Consider the following 18,541-nt stretch of genomic DNA (forward strand, 5'->3'; position numbering starts at 1 on the left):
CCTTAGAGATGATGGGATTTGTAGTCCAGCTTCTGGTTCTCCCACTGCTGCAGCCTCTGTGTGGAATGTGAATCTGAACTGATTTAAAGCAGTGGCCTTGGAGATAAAGGAGAGATATGAATTGTTGCAGGGTTTTTGGATGGCTCGTCTACCTGTGTAGATTGTAACTTTCATTAGGTAATTAAAATCTGGTGAATTATCCAAAGCATTTTAATGCATTTTAGGATTGATCCTTGTGCATTTGAATATATTGGATGTTAATTTTATCTTGATCTAAGGAGAAAATATTTGTTTTGATTAGAATAAGAAATCACCTGTATCTATATAAATTCACTGTTAAACATATTGTGTTAAGACGGTATCTTTCATTTCAGCAGTTTGTAGCTATCAGATTGCTGTGTTAATGCTAATGTTTCATTCAACCATTATCATTTAACCCTTTTCTAATAATTATTAGAGGATAGTGAAACATACAGCTATTAATTATTTTTATGAAAGACAGCTGGGCTGATTTCCTTGCAAATAAAATGTCTTTTTATAATTTATACTAAACAAAATTAGTGTTTCTTTCTCCCCACCTTTTGTGCATTACACTAAACTTATTATGCCCTTTTTGTTCCCATTTTTTCTTTCCTATTTTTCTTTGTTGAATTTTTGAAGTCTTCTTGTTTAAGTTATTTCCGTGCACTTGTGGATACCATTAGGCTTTGCTTTAACAAGATTTGTAGCCCACAGATAGTATGTTTCCTTTGACTTGCTTTGCCTCAGTTTAAATTGTCTCTGTGCTTGTTTTTTTTGGGTTGTGTTCTTTAAGAAAACCTTTTGTTTGCATGAATTCAATTATTTTTTGTTTAGTTCCATTATTTATGTTACCATCCATTTATCACAGGCCACTGTGGATTCTATAATGAGGGATAAGATGCCCAAAAAAGGTGGAAGATGGTGGTTTTCATGGAGAGGGAGGAATAACTCTATCAAAGAGGTAAATCTGGAACTACCCTGAATTTTTCTTCTAGGCTTGTACACACACAAACAAATGCACACACACACACACACACACACATGCATACACACACACACTACACAAGCCCATTGCATGAAATCTGTGACTTGTCGACTCTCCTTAAAGAATCCAGATTTAACAAAATGAACTGCTGAATGCTAAACACTGGCATTGTTTTACTTGTTTGTTTGGGATCCTATTTGGGTGATAAACAGAATGTAAACTTTACAGGTAGTCCTCGACTTAATCACAGTTCATTTAGTGACTGTTCAACGTTAACAACGGCACTGAAAAAGTGACTTACGGTAGTTTTTCACATTTACGACCATTGCAGCATCCCCACAATCCTGTGATCAAAATGCAGGTACTTGGCAACTGACTCATATTTGTGACGGTTGCAGTGTCCCCGGGGGGCATGGGATCATCTTTTGTGAAATTCAGATAAGCAAAGTCAATGGGGAAGCCAGATACACTTAACAATCGTGTTACTAATTTAACAACTGTAGTGGTTCACTCGACAACTGTGGCAAGAAAGGTGCTAAAATGGGGTAAAATTCACTTAACTAATGTCTCGCTTTGCTACAGAAATTTTGGGCTCAATGGAGGGCTACCTATTTTTGCAGATTCTTAAGCCATACAGGGTGCCACAAACAAAGATTTCCAGGAAGCTGGTTATTGTAATTCTTGGTACAACATCTCACATTCTTTCTTCAGCATCTCAAAGCTGGTCAATATTATTTTCCTGAATAGTATTCAAGTATTCACCGTCAATACTCTAAAAACACACTTGCTGGTTTGGTGCATGAGCCATCTGATTAAGCATTTTAGCTCCTGCAGGGATTGCCAAAATGATGATGGGAGATTTTGAAGAAAGGCAAATGAGTATGACGGCCAGGCCCTTTTATTATTCTCTAGTAGAAAGACAGTAGACGTAGATAGTCCATTTAGCTAATGGTATACAATGATTACACAGAATAATGCAGTTGCAATTCCCCTCTGTATTGTTGCCAAGGAAACCCCATGGATGTATCCATGAAGTCGTCAATAAGTCGAGTTACATTCAGTCTTACCTTTACTTTTTACTTATCATTAATATTCCCCATTAAACTTTAGAAGTCGGTCCAGGAAGAAATTATTAATCATAATAAAGCTCCTTATGTGAATCACCGGAACAAATGTTTCCCTCATAGCTGGATAAAACAGAACTATGGAGGCCAGTAAGAATGGATTTTGTAATGGAATAGTGCAAAAAGTGTGTTAATTTTGGCTGTAGTTTGGTTTTCTTCAAAGTAGAAAGACAATGGACTGTGCAAAATATTCACATACTATTCCTCACCCATTTACATTTTACCCACAGGAGGCAAAGCCAGCACAAGGTCTCAATGGAAAAGAAGAGAAGAGTATTGCAGACAGGTATTGACCATTGCTATCCTGTTTTTAAATTTGTTAAAAATTATCTTATTTATCTATTCAAAAGGGTAAGAAAATGCCTTCTGAGTTACATAACTGAATAAGTTTTGAATCCAAATCTGTTAGACCTTTGTTATGGTGTCTCTTTCCAAATGGTTTCAAACTTATTTCACTGACAAATTTATTGGGGGATTTTGCCAGATGAAAATTCTTGGTTTGTTCTGGTAGCATAGTTGTGACAATCGACTCTATTTGTCTCTGCTGCTACTTTACTATTTTATTACTTTTATAGAAAGTTTGACAGTTCTGGGAGCTCCAACAAATACCAAATTATGAATAATCAGAGGCAGAGATAAATGATTGTGAATTATATCCGTATGATTTAGAGCCTGTGTGGTTTAATGAGGGAAGTAACAGGTTAGGATTGCTGAGACTGGTGTCCATATCAGGCAGGAAAGAAACTAACTGGGTGATCTTGAGAGCCAGTCACTCTTTCTTGACCTGGCATCCCAAAGAGAATTCATTTGTCATACATAAAATAATCAACAAGGGCTGAGGAGTAATATTTATCAACCTGTCGTCCCACTGAGATGATACAGAAAAGAAATGTGAGCATTCTGTGTCTGATGTTTCAGAATCAAAGATGATTCTTCTTCAAGTGATGAAGATCACCGAACTAAAAGCGAAACCACCCACCTTCCACTGTTGTCCGGAATAGGTTATAAAAAGAGCCTTCGGCTCAGCTCAGAACAGCTGGTAAGTGACATTTGTCATCAGGATTCCGCCCCATTATCATCACGCAGAATCCAGATAACGAGGGAGTTCCCAGTAAAGGATATCCTCAGGTATCACTTGCTTACAAAAGAAGAAGAGGTCATTGATTGGTAGTCCAGCTGGCCCAGTTATGTCCATGGTAGTAGGAAAGGAATCCTGTTAATTGAACTGTAGCGGAACAAAACAGTCAAATGACATCCATTAAGAATGGAGTAAAAGGGAACAAACTGACAGGTTGAGAAAAATCAGTAAAATGTACGGGTCCTTTAATACATACATTTCTTTTTCTGTCTATGGAGATTCTCAGTTATCCAGGTCATGGTTGTCCCAAATGTAGTGTTCAAAAGGCAGCTGTACTTCCTTGGTTTTTTCTTTGAAAATCTTTCACTTCTCATCCAAGAAGCTTTTTCAGTTCTGAAGAAGTTTCTCGGATGAGAAACAAAACATTTTCAAGGAAAAAAATCCAGCCAGCTGCCTTTTGAACAGCACTTTTGGGGTTTCTTTCTCTTGGTCCTGGGAATTTGTTTTCTTCTTCTTTGAGGTATGCGTCAACATATCTTTCTTATGGTGACATATCTTTGCTATGGTGTAGAGTCTGTTTTCCTTCTTGAAAGAAAGCACACTGGTTTCTAGTGGCTGAGGTGCCAGCTTCAAAGATGCCACTTTGATTTTGCCAAAAATATGCTCTGTCAATGAGCCATGGGCCCTTCTGCCTTTATCAAGTTAGTGAAAGATTTTGTGTAGTCACTATGCCAAAAATTGGCACCTGAATTGGCACTCTGAGGGACCATCTGTGGAATCTTTTGCTGCCTTGTGAAGCAAAATCTGGAATTTAGAACAGAACAGAATTCTTTATTGGCCAAGTGTGATTGGACACACAAGGAATATGTCTCCAGTGCATAAGTTCTCAGTGTGCGTGCAAGCAACAAGTGATAAATCGTGATCATAATCATAAATAATTTAGGCTGATCTGAATATTTTTTGTAAAAGGAGGAAAGAGAAGCTGAGTATTTGCACTGTAATTCTGACTGACAGGAAGAGATTCTTGATTGTTGGTGGACATGGGGCATAATTTTCAGAAAGAAGGAGTCCAGCTTGAGTCTTCCATCTTTTTGGCTAAGGAGACTTCTTTGATAACATCATTTCATTCTTTAAGCTCAGCACTGAATACAAGCAAAGGAGGCATCTTGCTTTAACCAAAGTTGGTGTTTTAAGTGTCTATAAAATGTTATTGGAAAAGCCTAACATGATTACTATCTGCATATGCCAAAGTTACCTATAGCATCAATGAAGTTTTCCTGAGGGATTTTATCTATCATGGCTTTGTACACTAGTGGACTTCCCCCTTGTAGGTTCTCTTAAGGCCTAATTAAAATAATTCATTTGTTGGTGTAGAATGAAATATTTTCCTAACATTAAGTTTATGACCATAAATTGTTAGCTTGGAAGCTGTAAGTAAAATTGCAGCTTCATTTGAAATACAATTCCACATATATTTCCTTCAAAGTAAGTTTAAATTCTAGACTTTATTTTTTTTTTTGACAGAAAAATCTCAACCTTAAAAATGGTCCCAATGATGTCACTTTTAGTGTCACAACACAATATCAAGGAACATGTCGCTGTGAAGGCACCATTTATTTGTGGAACTGGGATGACAAAGTCATTATTTCTGACATTGATGGCACCATCACAAGGTGAGTTTTTAGCCAGACACAGAATGGCACGTTTCTGTTCAGGGAATACTATGTTCTGCTCGCTCTGATAAGACAAACCAACAGTGATATTTTTACTTTAAAATGAACAGCAAATATTAAAAGGTTGGCTATTTCATGATTTGTGAAAGAGAAACAAACATTAAAGATTTCCTTTGAAGTGTCCCGTCTGTTTAGTGTGGTGGAGTCATGTATATTCATTTCACTTAAGGATCAAACTACTCCAAGCAGCACATTGATGGCACAGTCTGTGCTTTACAGCATATAAAAGCACTTGGCCATTGTCAAACATCAGACAAAGTGGGGATGCCAGCTCTTTGCTTCTGTTATGTGATACAAGAGTGACACAAAGAAGTAATAGTGGCTTTTTGCCAATCTGGCTGAAGTGATAGGAGAATGTGTTTTCCTCTTCTTTTATATGCCAGACAGTGGCCAGCTGCAGGACATACTTATCCTAAGAGTGAAATGTTGCAGGAGGTGCAAGTAGAGTTTCTTGGTCTTTCACAGCCTAGGAAATCAGTAGTTGCAGTTCTTCTACATCTTCTCATTTGGTTTGTTTATTTTTAGTATTCATTTTAAAACATTCTTTAATCATTCCTGTGCATTCTTTTATTGCTGAAGTCAGAGCTGTGATTTTTTTTCTTTTGTCATGCTAAGCCATAGGGTCATTGAATTAAGCACAACCGGCTGAATTGACGTGGTCATGGTTTATAAATGGCAGTGGATAGGTTTACACAATATGCAAAAAAAAAAAAAATCCCCTCCCCTATGCCAAAATTTAGAATGACATATGTGGGAAGTGTCAAGAATTGCTGCTTTTTATAGCAGGTCTAATAATGATTTTTTAAAATCTACATTAACCTTAACTTTGTCGTACTGCAGTTATCCATGCCACCCAAATCTCAGGTTGTGTTATTGTCACTCCAAAAACCTTCTGCTTTTCAGCAGCACCCACTCTTTTATCCAAAAAACAAGTTACAAATATATAGTTTCTTCTTCTTTTTTGTACTTTGCAACACTTTATATTTAACTTGTATTTTACCCCCTCCGTCACACAAATTTAGTTATATTCTTCTAGATTGTTTAAACGGTGTATCAGTTGTCAAAAGTGATGTTTTGGTTTGCCTGACACAAAAACAATGTTCTAGGCAAACGATTCATCTTAATAATACAAATTCTCCTCAGCAATAACAATTGTAGTTTGCTTCATGTTAACATATCTTTTCTAACATTCTATGTCTTAACATAGTTATTTTGAAATAATATATACCGTATATACTCGAGTATAAGTCGACCCGAATATAAGCCGAGGCACCTAATTTTACACAAAAAAACTGGGAAAACTTATTGACTCGAGTATTTGCTCCAGCGGCGGCCTTCCAAGCCGTGGCCTTTCCCTTCCCGAGGTGACGCGGGACTGGGGCCGCTCCGGCGGCAGCGACTCCCAACAGCCCCAGCCGGGAAGGGAAAGGCAAAAAGCGCTTTGCCTTTCCCTTCCCGAGGCGGCGGGACTGGGGCCGCGCCGGCGGCAGCGACTCCCAACAGCCCCAGCCGGGAAGGGAAAGGCAGGCGGCGGCGACTCCCAACAGCCCCAGCCGGGAAGGGAAAGGCAGGCGGCGGCGACTCCCAACAGCCCCAGCCGGGAAGGGAAAGGCAGGCGGCGGCGACTCCCAACAGCCCCAGCCGGGAAGGGAAAGGCAAAAAGCGCTTTGCCTTTCCCTTCCCGAGGCGGCAGGACTGGGGCCGCGCCGGCGGCAGCGACTCCCAACAGCCCCAGCCGGGAAGGGAAAGGCAGGCGGCAGCGACTCCCAACAGCCCCAGCCGGGAAGGGAAAGGCAAAAAGCGCTTTGCCTTTCCCTTCCCGAGGCGGCGGGACTGGGGCCGCGCTGGCGGCAGCCACTCCCAACAGCCCCAGCCGGGAAGGGAAAGGCAAAAAGCGCTTTGCCTTTCCCTTCCCGAGGCGGCGGGACTGGGGCCGCTCCGGCGGCAGCGACTCCACACCATTTTTTTTTCAGAGGGGAATCTGACTCGAGTATAAGCCGAGGGGGATTTTTTCAGCACAAAAAATGGGCTGAAAAACTCGGCTTATACTCGAGTATATACGGTAACCCATATTTGTCACATGATGACAAATATTTTATCTTCTTCTGAATTTTAAAACCTTTTATTCATCAATTCTGCTTTATCTTGTATTTTCATATTTTTCATTACTATCTTTAGCTTCTGTTTAATCCTACTAATGTTAAATCCTACTAATGCATCAAATTCTGTTAGACATGTCATACTGAGACTAAGGAGTAGATACAAACCCAGGTTGTGCCCTAAACATCTTTGTTGCTGTTAGAACAAAAGAAGCATTTGATGGATGTTTAATAGTAAGCCAACACAAATGGCTAACTTATTGTGAGTTATTAGAATTCTCTCAGGGGAAATGTAAAATAAAATCAACAGAAGAACTAGTGATAGAGGGATATACTTACCAATTTTTTTTATTTACAATTATTATAAAGTTTAAACTAGACAGAATTCATGGTTCTGAACATTGTAGGACTGAGTTTGAAATATTATGTACAAATAGGAACAAGTAATTGCTAAAATGTTTAAACATCTATTGAAATATGAAAGTGAAAGAGTAAAGTGGCTCAAAATAACTGCTGCGTCTAATATATAATTTAGTCAAGGAAGGATTTTGGTAATAATACTATTACCAAGTCAATAGGGTCAACATTAGAATATTTCCAATACCTCCATTGTAAAGTGAAAATAATTGTTTGAAAAGGAAAAAATAAATAAATGATATTTCTAAATATATTTCTGCATTGCTAGAGATCATTAAAGTAATTGTGCTGACCAACAAGTATATAAATGTTAACTGCCAAATGTGTTTTCTGTATTCCACAAATACAGCTTGTTATTGTATATTTCTTCTTGGTTTCAAATATCTTCTGTTTCTTTAGATCAGATACTTTAGGTCATATTCTACCTACCCTTGGCAAGGACTGGACACATCAAGGCATTGCTAAATTGTATCACAATGTGAGCCAGTAAGTATATTAACTATTCTGCAAAATCACTTCTTCCTTTATCAGCAGTTTCCATTGCGTATGAGTTGGCGTATAAAAATAAATGCCAATTATTGAGCTAAGAATATTTCAAACATTGAGAATTGAGCGCCCATCCTTAAGGACAGTGAGGCAGCTTTGGAATGATAAATAGCATGGCTGTGTAACAGCTCTTATCATTTTTGCCCTCTCCTGGAATAAAGTTTGGTTCTTAAAGACCATGAATGTACTCTTCCAGAAAACATAGTGTAGCATAATAGGTCTCAAACTTGGCAACTCTTAAGACTTGTGGACTTCAATTCCCAGAATTCTTCAGCCAGCCATGCTGACTAGGAAATTCTGGGAGTTGAAGTCCACAAGTCTTGAAGAGTTAGCATAAGTTTCAATGGCTCACCCAACTTGCCTAAGAGCACTTTTTTTCCCTCCTCCTTTAATGCATATGCAGAACTCATGGATGTGAACTGTACTAAATTTTCTTGCATATCTGTATTTGGACTTGTATACCTTTTGGGGTATACAGGTAGTCCTCAATTTACAGCCATAATTGTAACCTGAATTTCCAAATTGCTAAACGAAGGTGGTTAAGCAAATCTGGCTTCCCCCACTGACTTTGCTTGTTGGAATCTGGCTGGGAAGGTCACAGATGGCTAGCACCTGACCCTAGGATATTGTGACCCTTGTAAATGCATAGTGGTTGCCATGTGCCCAAATTTTGATCATGTGACTGTGGCGATCATAAATGCAAGGACTAATTCACAACTCACTTTTTTTCCAGTGTCGTAACGTCAGGCTCAAATAACCATGAGCATCCATTGAGTTCAAAGCACAGAAGAATGTATTATTGCTACATCTAATATAAGAATCTAGTCAACTAATGGTCAAAGTTAAATTGGCATTATATAAGAGTCAATGGAAATCATTTGGGTTGGGGTGGAAACTGGACTTGGATCTCTTGTGGAAATTCAATGACTCCAAATGATAACACATTTAATCTCACCTTCCAGCCCAGGTTTCTCCTACATGTAACTTAGAATGATTGCTAAATGAACGGTTATAAGAAAAAGACTACCTATATATATTAGGGGGCGTGCATAAGCGCACCAAAAAGTGCCTACCACCCCTGTCCTATTGTTTCTTTTTTCTTATTTGTATCCATTTCATGTATTTATAACATGTATTTATACTTATACCTGTTATCTAATAATTGTTTGACAAAATAAATAAATATTTATCTATATCTATTCAAGATTCATGGGAAGAACTTGATGTGTATGAAGGCCAACATCAGCTAAAGAACTGGCAGCTGTGGTTTCACATTGCTGCATACATAATAATAATAATCCCTGTAGGTTGCAAAAACAATTTCAATAAATGTGTGATGATGACCGTCTGTTTTTTTCCTCTTTAAAACCACAGGAATGGATACAAGTTCTTGTACTGTTCAGCCCGTGCTATTGGGATGGCAGATATGACTCGAGGTTACTTGCATTGGGTGAATGAGCGGGGAACGGTGTTACCGCAAGGGCCTGTGCTATTAAGTCCCAGCAGTTTGTTCTCAGCTTTTCACAGGTATCACAGAACTTGGTTCTTGTAACCCTAGAACAACGTATCTCAATCTTGGCCTTTTTAAGAGGTGTGTGGTAACCCTAAGGCCTCAAAGATGGCCTCATTACCCATCTCAAAGATGGGTGCATTACTTGGAATGCTGACAGTGTGGATATCAACTCCCAGTTTTCTGACTGAGGAATTCTGGTAGTTGAAGCTCACACTCCTTAAAAGGGCCACAGCTGAGAAACATCGTTATAAACAGGGCGTAGTTTTTTCCATCACTAAAATGGTTCAGGGGTTAGACCTATTACACAATAAGATTAAGGTGTCAACAGTTATATACTATTGCAAAGGTATCATATATTTGTGTAGTGAGCCCACGAAATGTAGTAGTAAAATATATTATTGTCCCGTAATGCACATTGTTGCAATCAGTATTTATGGATCAACTCTAGTGAAAGGTAATTATGTGATCCTGATGAAAAAGCAGTGAGATTTAAGCTATTTTTGGCAGAAATATAAATGTATGGATTTGGAACCTGTAATCAGAATTTACCTTAGGCTTATGCACAAAATTGTGTGGGAAATGTTTAAAAGCAGAGTATTTTCCTCACTAAATATATTCTTAATCCACTTGCTTCTTATTTGCATTGAATAAAAATAAACTAAAAGAAAAACATTTGATCTTTATATTTCTAAAATACAGCAGATTGGAAAACTTTTCCTTTCTGATTTGATGTTATTGTCCACTGAGGGAATCTGATAATCATAAAATAATTATAAGGCCAATATATTAATCAGTAAGTATACAATTTTTTTTGAAGACTGAAATTTTATCCAAATAAACCACAGTTCCCATATTGCCAAAATCAGCAGGCTTATAGCAATGCAACTGGCCGGTTTCGTGTACATAGAATGAGTCTTCATGTTTAATTTTAAACAGCCCTATGGACTATAAAAAATTTCTGAAAACCTTGAGAGATTAGTCCGAAGTCTTCATCAATTGAAAGTGTTCACATACCTGACAGAAATATATTGTTTACACATAAAGCATTATCATCTAATATTTCACCTTATTTTATTTTTACTTAATTTTATTTGCTTCTTTTATTTCAGGGAAGTGATAGAGAAGAAGCCAGAGAAATTTAAAGTTCAGTGTTTAACAGACATAAAAAACTTATTTCATCCTAACACAGAACCTTTTTATGCTGCCTTTGGCAACAGGCCTGCTGTAAGTACTAATTGTGATGATAATTCCCAAAGAGTTCTTCCACAGAAGCATTGGCACTGCAGGATTCATTTTTCAGTTCAGAAAAGTATTCTTTGGATTTTGCTAAACTTCAACTCCCACGGCCTCAGTTGGCCATGCTGGCTGGGGCCATTTGGGTCTGTTCTTGACCACCCCAGACCCCTGATCTGGTTTAGAAGAATGCCATCGTTGGTGGTATCAAAAGCTGCTGAGAGGTATCAGGGCTACATATTGGTTTGAGACAAGATGAAAAGGAGTCCAGAGAACCTGTTTCCTCCAGAAATGCCCATTGAAACTGCAGTCTTGCTGTATTGCAATGGCTTTTTGAGGAGGGATTAAACCATCTCCTTCAGAGTCAATAGAGCTATCTCTTCTCTCAAGGATGAGTTCACCACTACATAGATCCAACCATACCACCTCCTAGGAGACCTTGACCAACTAGAATGGACATAGATCTGAAGCACAGGTGGTCATACTTGCACACACACACACACACACACCAGAAAAAACCCCTGTCTCTTATCTCAGGACTAACAGCTTGAAACCCTTCCCAGATTATGTAACTAGGCTGCCTCAATCACCTGCAAAGTACTTGCATGGCTGACATCCAGCTCAAAGTGGATCAGATAATGAGAATAGGCCTCAGTGACCTTGTAGGTATCCCACTGGTCCCCACTGGTCTCTCCCTGCCTAGGTATAATTGAATTAGCTGAAATCTGCAGGTGGGCAATCAGTAAACAAAATAACAGCAAAGAAATGCATACACTGCTCTTATCTTCCCAAGGTAATCCTTAACAAAGGTATCTTATCTGTGCTTAGGTAACCCCTTCTATATCACTTCCATTCCCTAGGCAGCCAGATCAAGCATTCACTGAATGTTTGTGAAACTCTGCCATTCGTTTTTAATGGTGATAATGACCAGAAAGTTTTTAAAAAATTGTTTGAAAACAACGGTTGCAATTCATTTCTGTGTTATTACTGTGAAAGCTACTATCCCAGAACTTCAGACCTAGGACTTCAGACCTAGTTCTTGGAATATATATTTTGTAATTATTTATGAAGTGCCTCCAATATATACAACTAAAACTATTTGTGGCTTATTTTAACGAGATTCATATATTTTTGTTATTTTATTCAGGATGTGTACTCATACAAGCAAGTTGGAGTTTCATTAAACAGAATATTCACTGTTAATCCAAAAGGAGAACTAATTCAAGAACATGCTAAGACCAACATTTCATCGTGAGTATCTTTCAGCTGCTTATGTAGTGCTGATTTTTTTCCTTAAGTCCTAGATACTGGAAGTTATAACATGAATTAAATGGAAATAAAATTTCAGCGATATGATGTGTATTCCCAACATTTACTTTGGTTGAGTAGAGATTAATAACATCAAAAAGTAGGAGTCAACATGTTCTTTATTTAAACAATCTCTTTATTAAAGGACCCACACATTTGGTTAAAAAATAGACTTGCAGTGATTTAAAAATGCCCTCTTAAGAATTCAATAAGGTGAGGGTATTTGTGCATACAACAGAATAATCAAGTAAACATTTCTAAAAAAGAACGACCAAGTCCCGTTGTAGGTACAATCCATTAACAACTTTTCTCCTTTCCAGACTTTTGTTTTCGGATGTCTCATAAGCTGTCTGTTTGTCTACCCTGGTGGTTGTGTTTGATAGGTTTTCTGAAGTTGAAATTCAGGTGGGAAAAACTATTTGGAAGTGATTATAGAGGGAAATGTAACACTTTGCTACAGATGGAGTTTTCCCAGGGGTTAATAAATTTGATTAGGAAAAATAAGATCTTGTTGCTTTCACCTGTATCTCTATCCTGCTCTTTCCAATCTTTGAAATCCAAAGATCAGGATAATTTCAGCTTGGCCATTGAAAGGCTTACTCTTAAAAACACCTCAAATGTTTACCTGTTCATTTCTGTAAGCTGCAGGAGATGCTTTTGTAGCTGTTTTTACTTTAGTGTGTTTTGTAAATCTATTGTGGCTTCTTTTCTTACAAGTCTTTTGGTACCAGACTGACTAACTGCGGTTTACAAATCTTTAGCAGCATCCCAACGCTTCACTTCCTAGCAGCGTTTTAGAAAATCACACCACTGCACCTAATATTCAGAAATAAGTTAAAAGGCTGTAGGGATGTGATGTTTTTCTAATTATTTTGCCCGAGTTGTGTTCATGCAATTCACCACATCAGTAATATATTTTATAATGTTTTGATTTTTACCTTTTTACTGTTTTATAAGCTGTCCAAAGTTGCCTTATTGGTGAGAAGGGCAGCATGTAAACTAAACAAATAAATAAAATAGTTCAGATAATATCTCAGATGTTTCTCTCTCTCCCCCCCCCTCCATTCTTACTCCCCCATTCTCTCTCTCCTCACAGGTATGTGAGACTTTGTGAAGTGGTGGATCATGTATTTCCCTTGCTGAAAAGAAGCCATTCTTCAGACTTCCCCTGTTCTGACACCTACAGTCAGTTCACATACTGGAGGGAGCCACTGCCACCTTTTGAAAATCAAGATATTCATTCTAGTTTGCCATAGCTCTTTTGAAACATCTTGGCGGCATCTCAACATCTCAGCTCTTCTGTGCTTCAGTTGTTCAACTGGATTTTGTGCCTCAAAACAAAATTGGGGATGAAGTGGTTTAAAAAAAGAATCAGTTCAGAAATTACCTTTGTTCTTTAAAAACATTTCTGAAGGTTGTCCATCCGGCTCTTCACCAGCATAATGCTTAAAAGAGGTACCCAATGCCATGTATTCTTTTAAAAGGGACAGTTCCGAGTGCTGTGGTAGTGGGAATATCAAAGTTCTCCATGGTCTTCAGTGTTTCCATGTGAGCTTTGAAAGCACAGTGGTGTGTTTGCCCCTTGAAGCATAACCGGCGCCATTCCATCCCCTACTTCTTGGGTAGAGGAAGAGGAAACAACTCTAAACCTCTGAGGTGTAACCCATACATTTTCTATGCTCCCTGCCCCCCCCCCCCCAAAACGACCATCCATGAAATACGTTGAGATCAAGTGAACAAAATTCAGTCAATCGATAAGCTTAACACAGCATTGCTGTGATCACTAGCACTGCACTAGTTTTTATTGCTAACGGTATGATTCTGACCTCCAATTCTGTCAATATTGCCAAACTGTTCTTTCAATTTCATTATTACGATGAAAATCTTTTTTTTTTTAAAGGAATTGAATGCACTTCGATTATCATTTGCATGTGACTAGTTGGCTCTATTAAGCTTAGGCCATATTTTACCAAACAAAACCTTGAGTCTGCTACCATTACTATACACTGTGTTTCGTCTTAATCTTGCTAGAAGATTTGGACCCACCAGAGGATCCGCTGGAGTTTACTACTATGACATACGCTTGTCAAATAGGGTGTCTTAGAAAGGATACTTGGCAGTGGAGTCCTCTGCCTTTCCTGGTTTCTTTTCCATGAAGAGCAATGCCATTTAAGTAGAAGTGTGCTCTTCCCATCTTACATAATAATTATACGCAAAGGTTTCTGCTTCCAATTGCAAGGGAAACATGTCTGGAAGTATTTTAGTGAACTTTCTTGAATTGCTTTGTTGCTGATTCAGCATATTTTATTTGCACTACGTGAATTAGATGTGAAGTGTGAAGGAGTTGGCTGATTTTAAATCCTTTGAAGATTTATCTTTGGGTATTTTTCTTTTTATTTTACCACACAATTTTGAGATTAATATGATTTGGGGTGTCCTACATTATAGACAGCCATTACTGAGAGTTTTTCCTTTACATTTCATTTTTTTCTTGATGCAATTAGGAGAAATCATTATCTTCCTTTTTTTTACATTTGACAGTCCTGAGATTCAATATTATAATGAATATTTTAGATTGCTTTTGAGATGAGCTGCTTTTTACAAGTTGCTGGCCTTCTTTAAAATGCAGATTTCCATTGTTTATACTGTAGAATATCAAATCTTTTTTTTAAGAAGAAAATCCTTGCTTTTATTAAACTATTTCCTTTTAATATTTATTGGGAGGTTGCTAGGTAATCAGTTTAAGACTAGACATAAAGACAACAGTAAGTGTTTTTTAAGGTTAGAGACTGGGCAAAATTAATGGTGTTGAGATGATTAGAACATATGTTAAAATATCTTTCTCACTGTGTTGCAATGTCACTTTAGTACTTTCCTCTTGCTGATCTCTGAGTAAATAATACCCCTTAGAAGAAATGGTTTGGAATCCTTCTTATATGAATATTAGATATACTTTGTTTACCATTATATAGATTCTGCTTCTTTTAAAAGGGGACTTAGAATTCTGTCTATTTGTGTTTTCATAATTGCACTCTAGCAGCTGCCAAATATAGTGGCCAAATCCAGCTAAAGTTCATTATATAAAGTTAAATTACTTTCACTAACTTGACGTAGATGGTTTCCCATAAATAATGACTTGAAAGTCCCAATGAAGTCATTGGGCCTAACTTTTGGAAAAAATATAATGGATTGCTGTGTTAGTAACCTCTGCCTTTAACTGGATTTAGGATCCAAAGCTGCAAGCCAATTTTAAGTAAGGAAATTAATTTGCCATTAAATCAGTGGTGCTTTTACCACTGCTAGTGAAAGTTACATTCAGTATCATAGCTTGTCAGTCTTTAATGAATTAATTTCACACTGGCTCCTACAGTGCACATTCCGCCAAATAATTATCCCGTTAGCTTTATGCTGCAACTGATACAGCTACTCAGAAATAAGCCCCATCAGTACAGTTGGATTTCATCATATGTTAATTGTGTCTAAAATTTGCAATTTTAATCCTGTAAGACAGCCCACACGATTAAATCGTATGTTGTAGATTCTGTTCTCAACTTACAATCTTTGGAATGAAGATTGATTCAAATCAGTATTGTCGGTGACCATAGCTAGAAATTGGTTTTAGGTTCTCATTTAATTCCTTCTGTGCTGTTAATATTTTTATGAATAGACAACCCTTTCTGAAGCAATGTCACTGTTTCCTCTGATTACTGTTCTCAGCAGTCCAAAGCAGCATATGTAAAATAAATAAAGTAAAACCAAAACTGCTCAAGCCCTAAAGCCACTTGCTTGACAGGGAAGGAGAAATGGAGTTGAGATTTGAATCCATTTCTCTCTTTCAAACTCTGTGGTTCAGCTTTTTGAAAAAAAGCCCAAGCGGTTAAAATTAAAGGGGAATTATGTGCGCACAGCCAAATTTCTACATGTTGTTTTGCTTCAACAAGCACAAAAGCGTGTTCTTTTGTATTCCATTAGATGAATTAGGGCAGTGGCCCCCAAACTTTTGGCCCCCAAGGACCGGTTGCGTGGAGAGAGGTTTTTCCGTGGACCAGAGGAGACATGGTTTTGCATGCTGCCTGCATCCTGCGGGATGCGGCTTTGCTTGTTTGCGCGGCCCGGTTAATGACATGCCGTGGACTGGTGTAGGTCTACAGATTGGGGATCCCTGAACTAGATCACACATTCCATTTCATTCCCTTGAACAGGATTTTGTCATTTTCCTTGTCTGTGTCATCCTATATGCTTTAAGTAGTACAATTGGATACCATATCTTGATGGGATTAGTAAAGTCCCTCCAATTATTTCTGAATGTACAATGATTCCTACATATGGGCAATATCACGGGTACATAAAGAAATACAGGTACTGATCCAAAACCAGCATAATTTTAAGGTCTTTAATGTTACGAAATTACTAGTTGAGCAACATAAAATCTACTTCTCAGGTCCAAGAACACTATTATGGATTGAGCAACATTTGATAAACCTCAAAGTCTAGCATGGGGAACAGAAAGCCATGGAAAAACATGTTTCGATATTATCACCTTTGGGGCATGTATATTTATTGCAGAATGTTTCTCTTGCTTATGCCTCTTTCTTACGCACATTGCAGCCAGAACATGTGTTTTGCCATTTTGAATTTGTATGTGATTTCTCGGATCAAAACATGCACGATGCACCTAAGGTTACACAATAATGTTGTATAGCTCCTGGAATCTTGCTTCTGCCCAGTCCTATTTAAACAGATTTCATTCCCATTTACTTAAATTACAAAAACACAGCTAGAATTCACTACTTGGTAAGTGCAGATTATTTTCTTATTCCAGTTTTTAAAGGAGGAAAATGCTGCCTTATAAACAGGCTTCATTTTAAGGAATTGTTCATAAGCCAACAGGAAATATTTTCAGGAATTGGACTGTGTCACTAATGCTAAACTGAGAATTTTTGGATGGGCCTGTCATGATCACCCCACAACGGAACTCTACTGCGATAATACTTGAGGCAAACTCTGGATTTCTTTAAGAAAATGTGAATCCACTGGAGAAAACTTGGCAAATTTATTTTGTTCTTGTTTGCTGATTTTTAACGTGCCCGGCAAAAAATTTATTTTTTAAAAACTTCCCAAAGCTTTATTAGAAATGCTATTGTAGTCCTGAATGTAGTTCCTGGGAGGATTGCAGCTGATATTTATGGCATTGATTGGGGAGGAATATTTTTTAAAGCTTTATTGTTAAAAACTTAAAATTAGCTGCACATACGGTTTCTAAATATTTTTTAATTTGGCCAGGTAGTTCTGCATACATTAAAATGGCATTGTTGAATTTGCACAATAAACATGGAATGGATGAATTAATTCTTTCTGTGAAAGAAAAAAAAATGACCCTCTTTACTTCTGGTGTATTGATGGTTTTCTGTTACAGAAAAGATACCTTTTTCTTAATAGAAAGCTCTGTTTATACTGTCTCCCATATCTTAATGTAGAATATGCAAGGTGGATCCCTGTTTATTTTGATACATTTTATGGCTATTTAGTTCCATATGTTGAAATTTAAATAATGGTGATGGAATTTGAGGCCAAGTGGGACAATTACTGAGAGATATATTTGGGAAAAGTATTTTTTCTGTACATATGTGCAGTAGTGTTGCGACTCTATTTAAAAAAAAGATAACTTCATTTTAATGGTCAACAAAATGCAAATAAATATATTGTAATAAATTCAATCCATTGGAAAATATCATGTGTGGCACGTGATTTTCAAAAGATGCACAACGAACAAATTTCAGCCCAAGTGAAGCTCTTTAGAACGTCTCTGGAGGTTGGTAGGAAAGTTTAAGCACAAAGTGAAAGTCTACTTGGACTCAATCACAACTTTTGACTCTGTAATCCTAACCATGTCTATTCACAAGTCCCTGAGTCACGGATAGTCCTCACTAACCACCTTTAGGGATGCATCATCATAACTCTAGCTGGCTTGGGCCCCCAGCTTAAGTTTCCTATTTTGAGCATTATGCCTGGGAGAAAGAAAGAACTGGAAATAAATATCAGAAGAAGAAACGCCATGCTGATTTTATTGCCTATCTAATGTAAACGGATCCAGCAAAGTGGGCATGAAGCAACTCATTTTGGGTGTTGATCTCACTGCACCGTTGGTTCACTTCTCTGGTAGAGGAATCCTGAGACTATTTGATGTTTTGGTGCTTCTCCTTATATCAACCTTCCCCCACTCCAGGGGAGCTGCCTCTTTGGCCTTTTCTGTTCCAGAGACATGTACAATATTAAGGAGATGCTTTGATCACATCCTCGGTGTGCCTCTTTATCCAAGCAGCTTGTAGCAGAACAATTGATTGATTAAGTTAACACAGACAACAGCAACAACAATAAAAGCAGGGAGGGGGATTCCTCTTAATTCACTGGTGGCTCTCACCTGGGCATAATGGAGAAGGATGGAGGAATGGGAGAGGAAGGAGCTGTCTGAAGTTCTCCAAGG

At 37.8% G+C, this 18,541-nt stretch overlaps 1 protein-coding gene across 8 annotated transcripts in view; it reads left to right on the top strand.

The window, feature by feature from the left end:
• Window positions 1-17,788, top strand: part of LPIN1 (lipin 1) — a 122,511-nt gene extending 104,723 nt beyond the window's left edge. For 6 of the 8 annotated variants that reach the window (XM_026674301.2, XM_026674303.2, XM_087946751.1 and 3 more), the window contains 9 exons: window positions 890-982; window positions 2,361-2,416; window positions 3,049-3,169; window positions 4,733-4,881; window positions 7,857-7,943; window positions 9,378-9,530; window positions 10,626-10,740; window positions 11,897-12,000; window positions 13,154-17,788. In XM_026674301.2, the coding sequence (XP_026530086.1) occupies window positions 890-982; window positions 2,361-2,416; window positions 3,049-3,169; window positions 4,733-4,881; window positions 7,857-7,943; window positions 9,378-9,530; window positions 10,626-10,740; window positions 11,897-12,000; window positions 13,154-13,313 (1,038 nt within the window). In that variant the 3' untranslated portion in view covers window positions 13,314-17,788. The remainder of the gene's footprint in view (window positions 1-889; window positions 983-2,360; window positions 2,417-3,048; window positions 3,170-4,732; window positions 4,882-7,856; window positions 7,944-9,377; window positions 9,531-10,625; window positions 10,741-11,896; window positions 12,001-13,153) is intronic. The other 2 variants (XM_087946727.1, XM_087946760.1) reach the window with 1 other exon arrangement.
• The last annotated feature ends 753 nt before the right edge of the window (window positions 17,789-18,541 follow it).

The sequence above is a fragment of the Notechis scutatus genome, chromosome 1 (genome assembly GCF_049901735.1).
Source record: "Notechis scutatus isolate UNSWTSFEM ecotype Mainland chromosome 1, rNotScu1.2, whole genome shotgun sequence".
Classification (NCBI taxonomy): Eukaryota; Metazoa; Chordata; class Lepidosauria; order Squamata; family Elapidae; genus Notechis; species Notechis scutatus.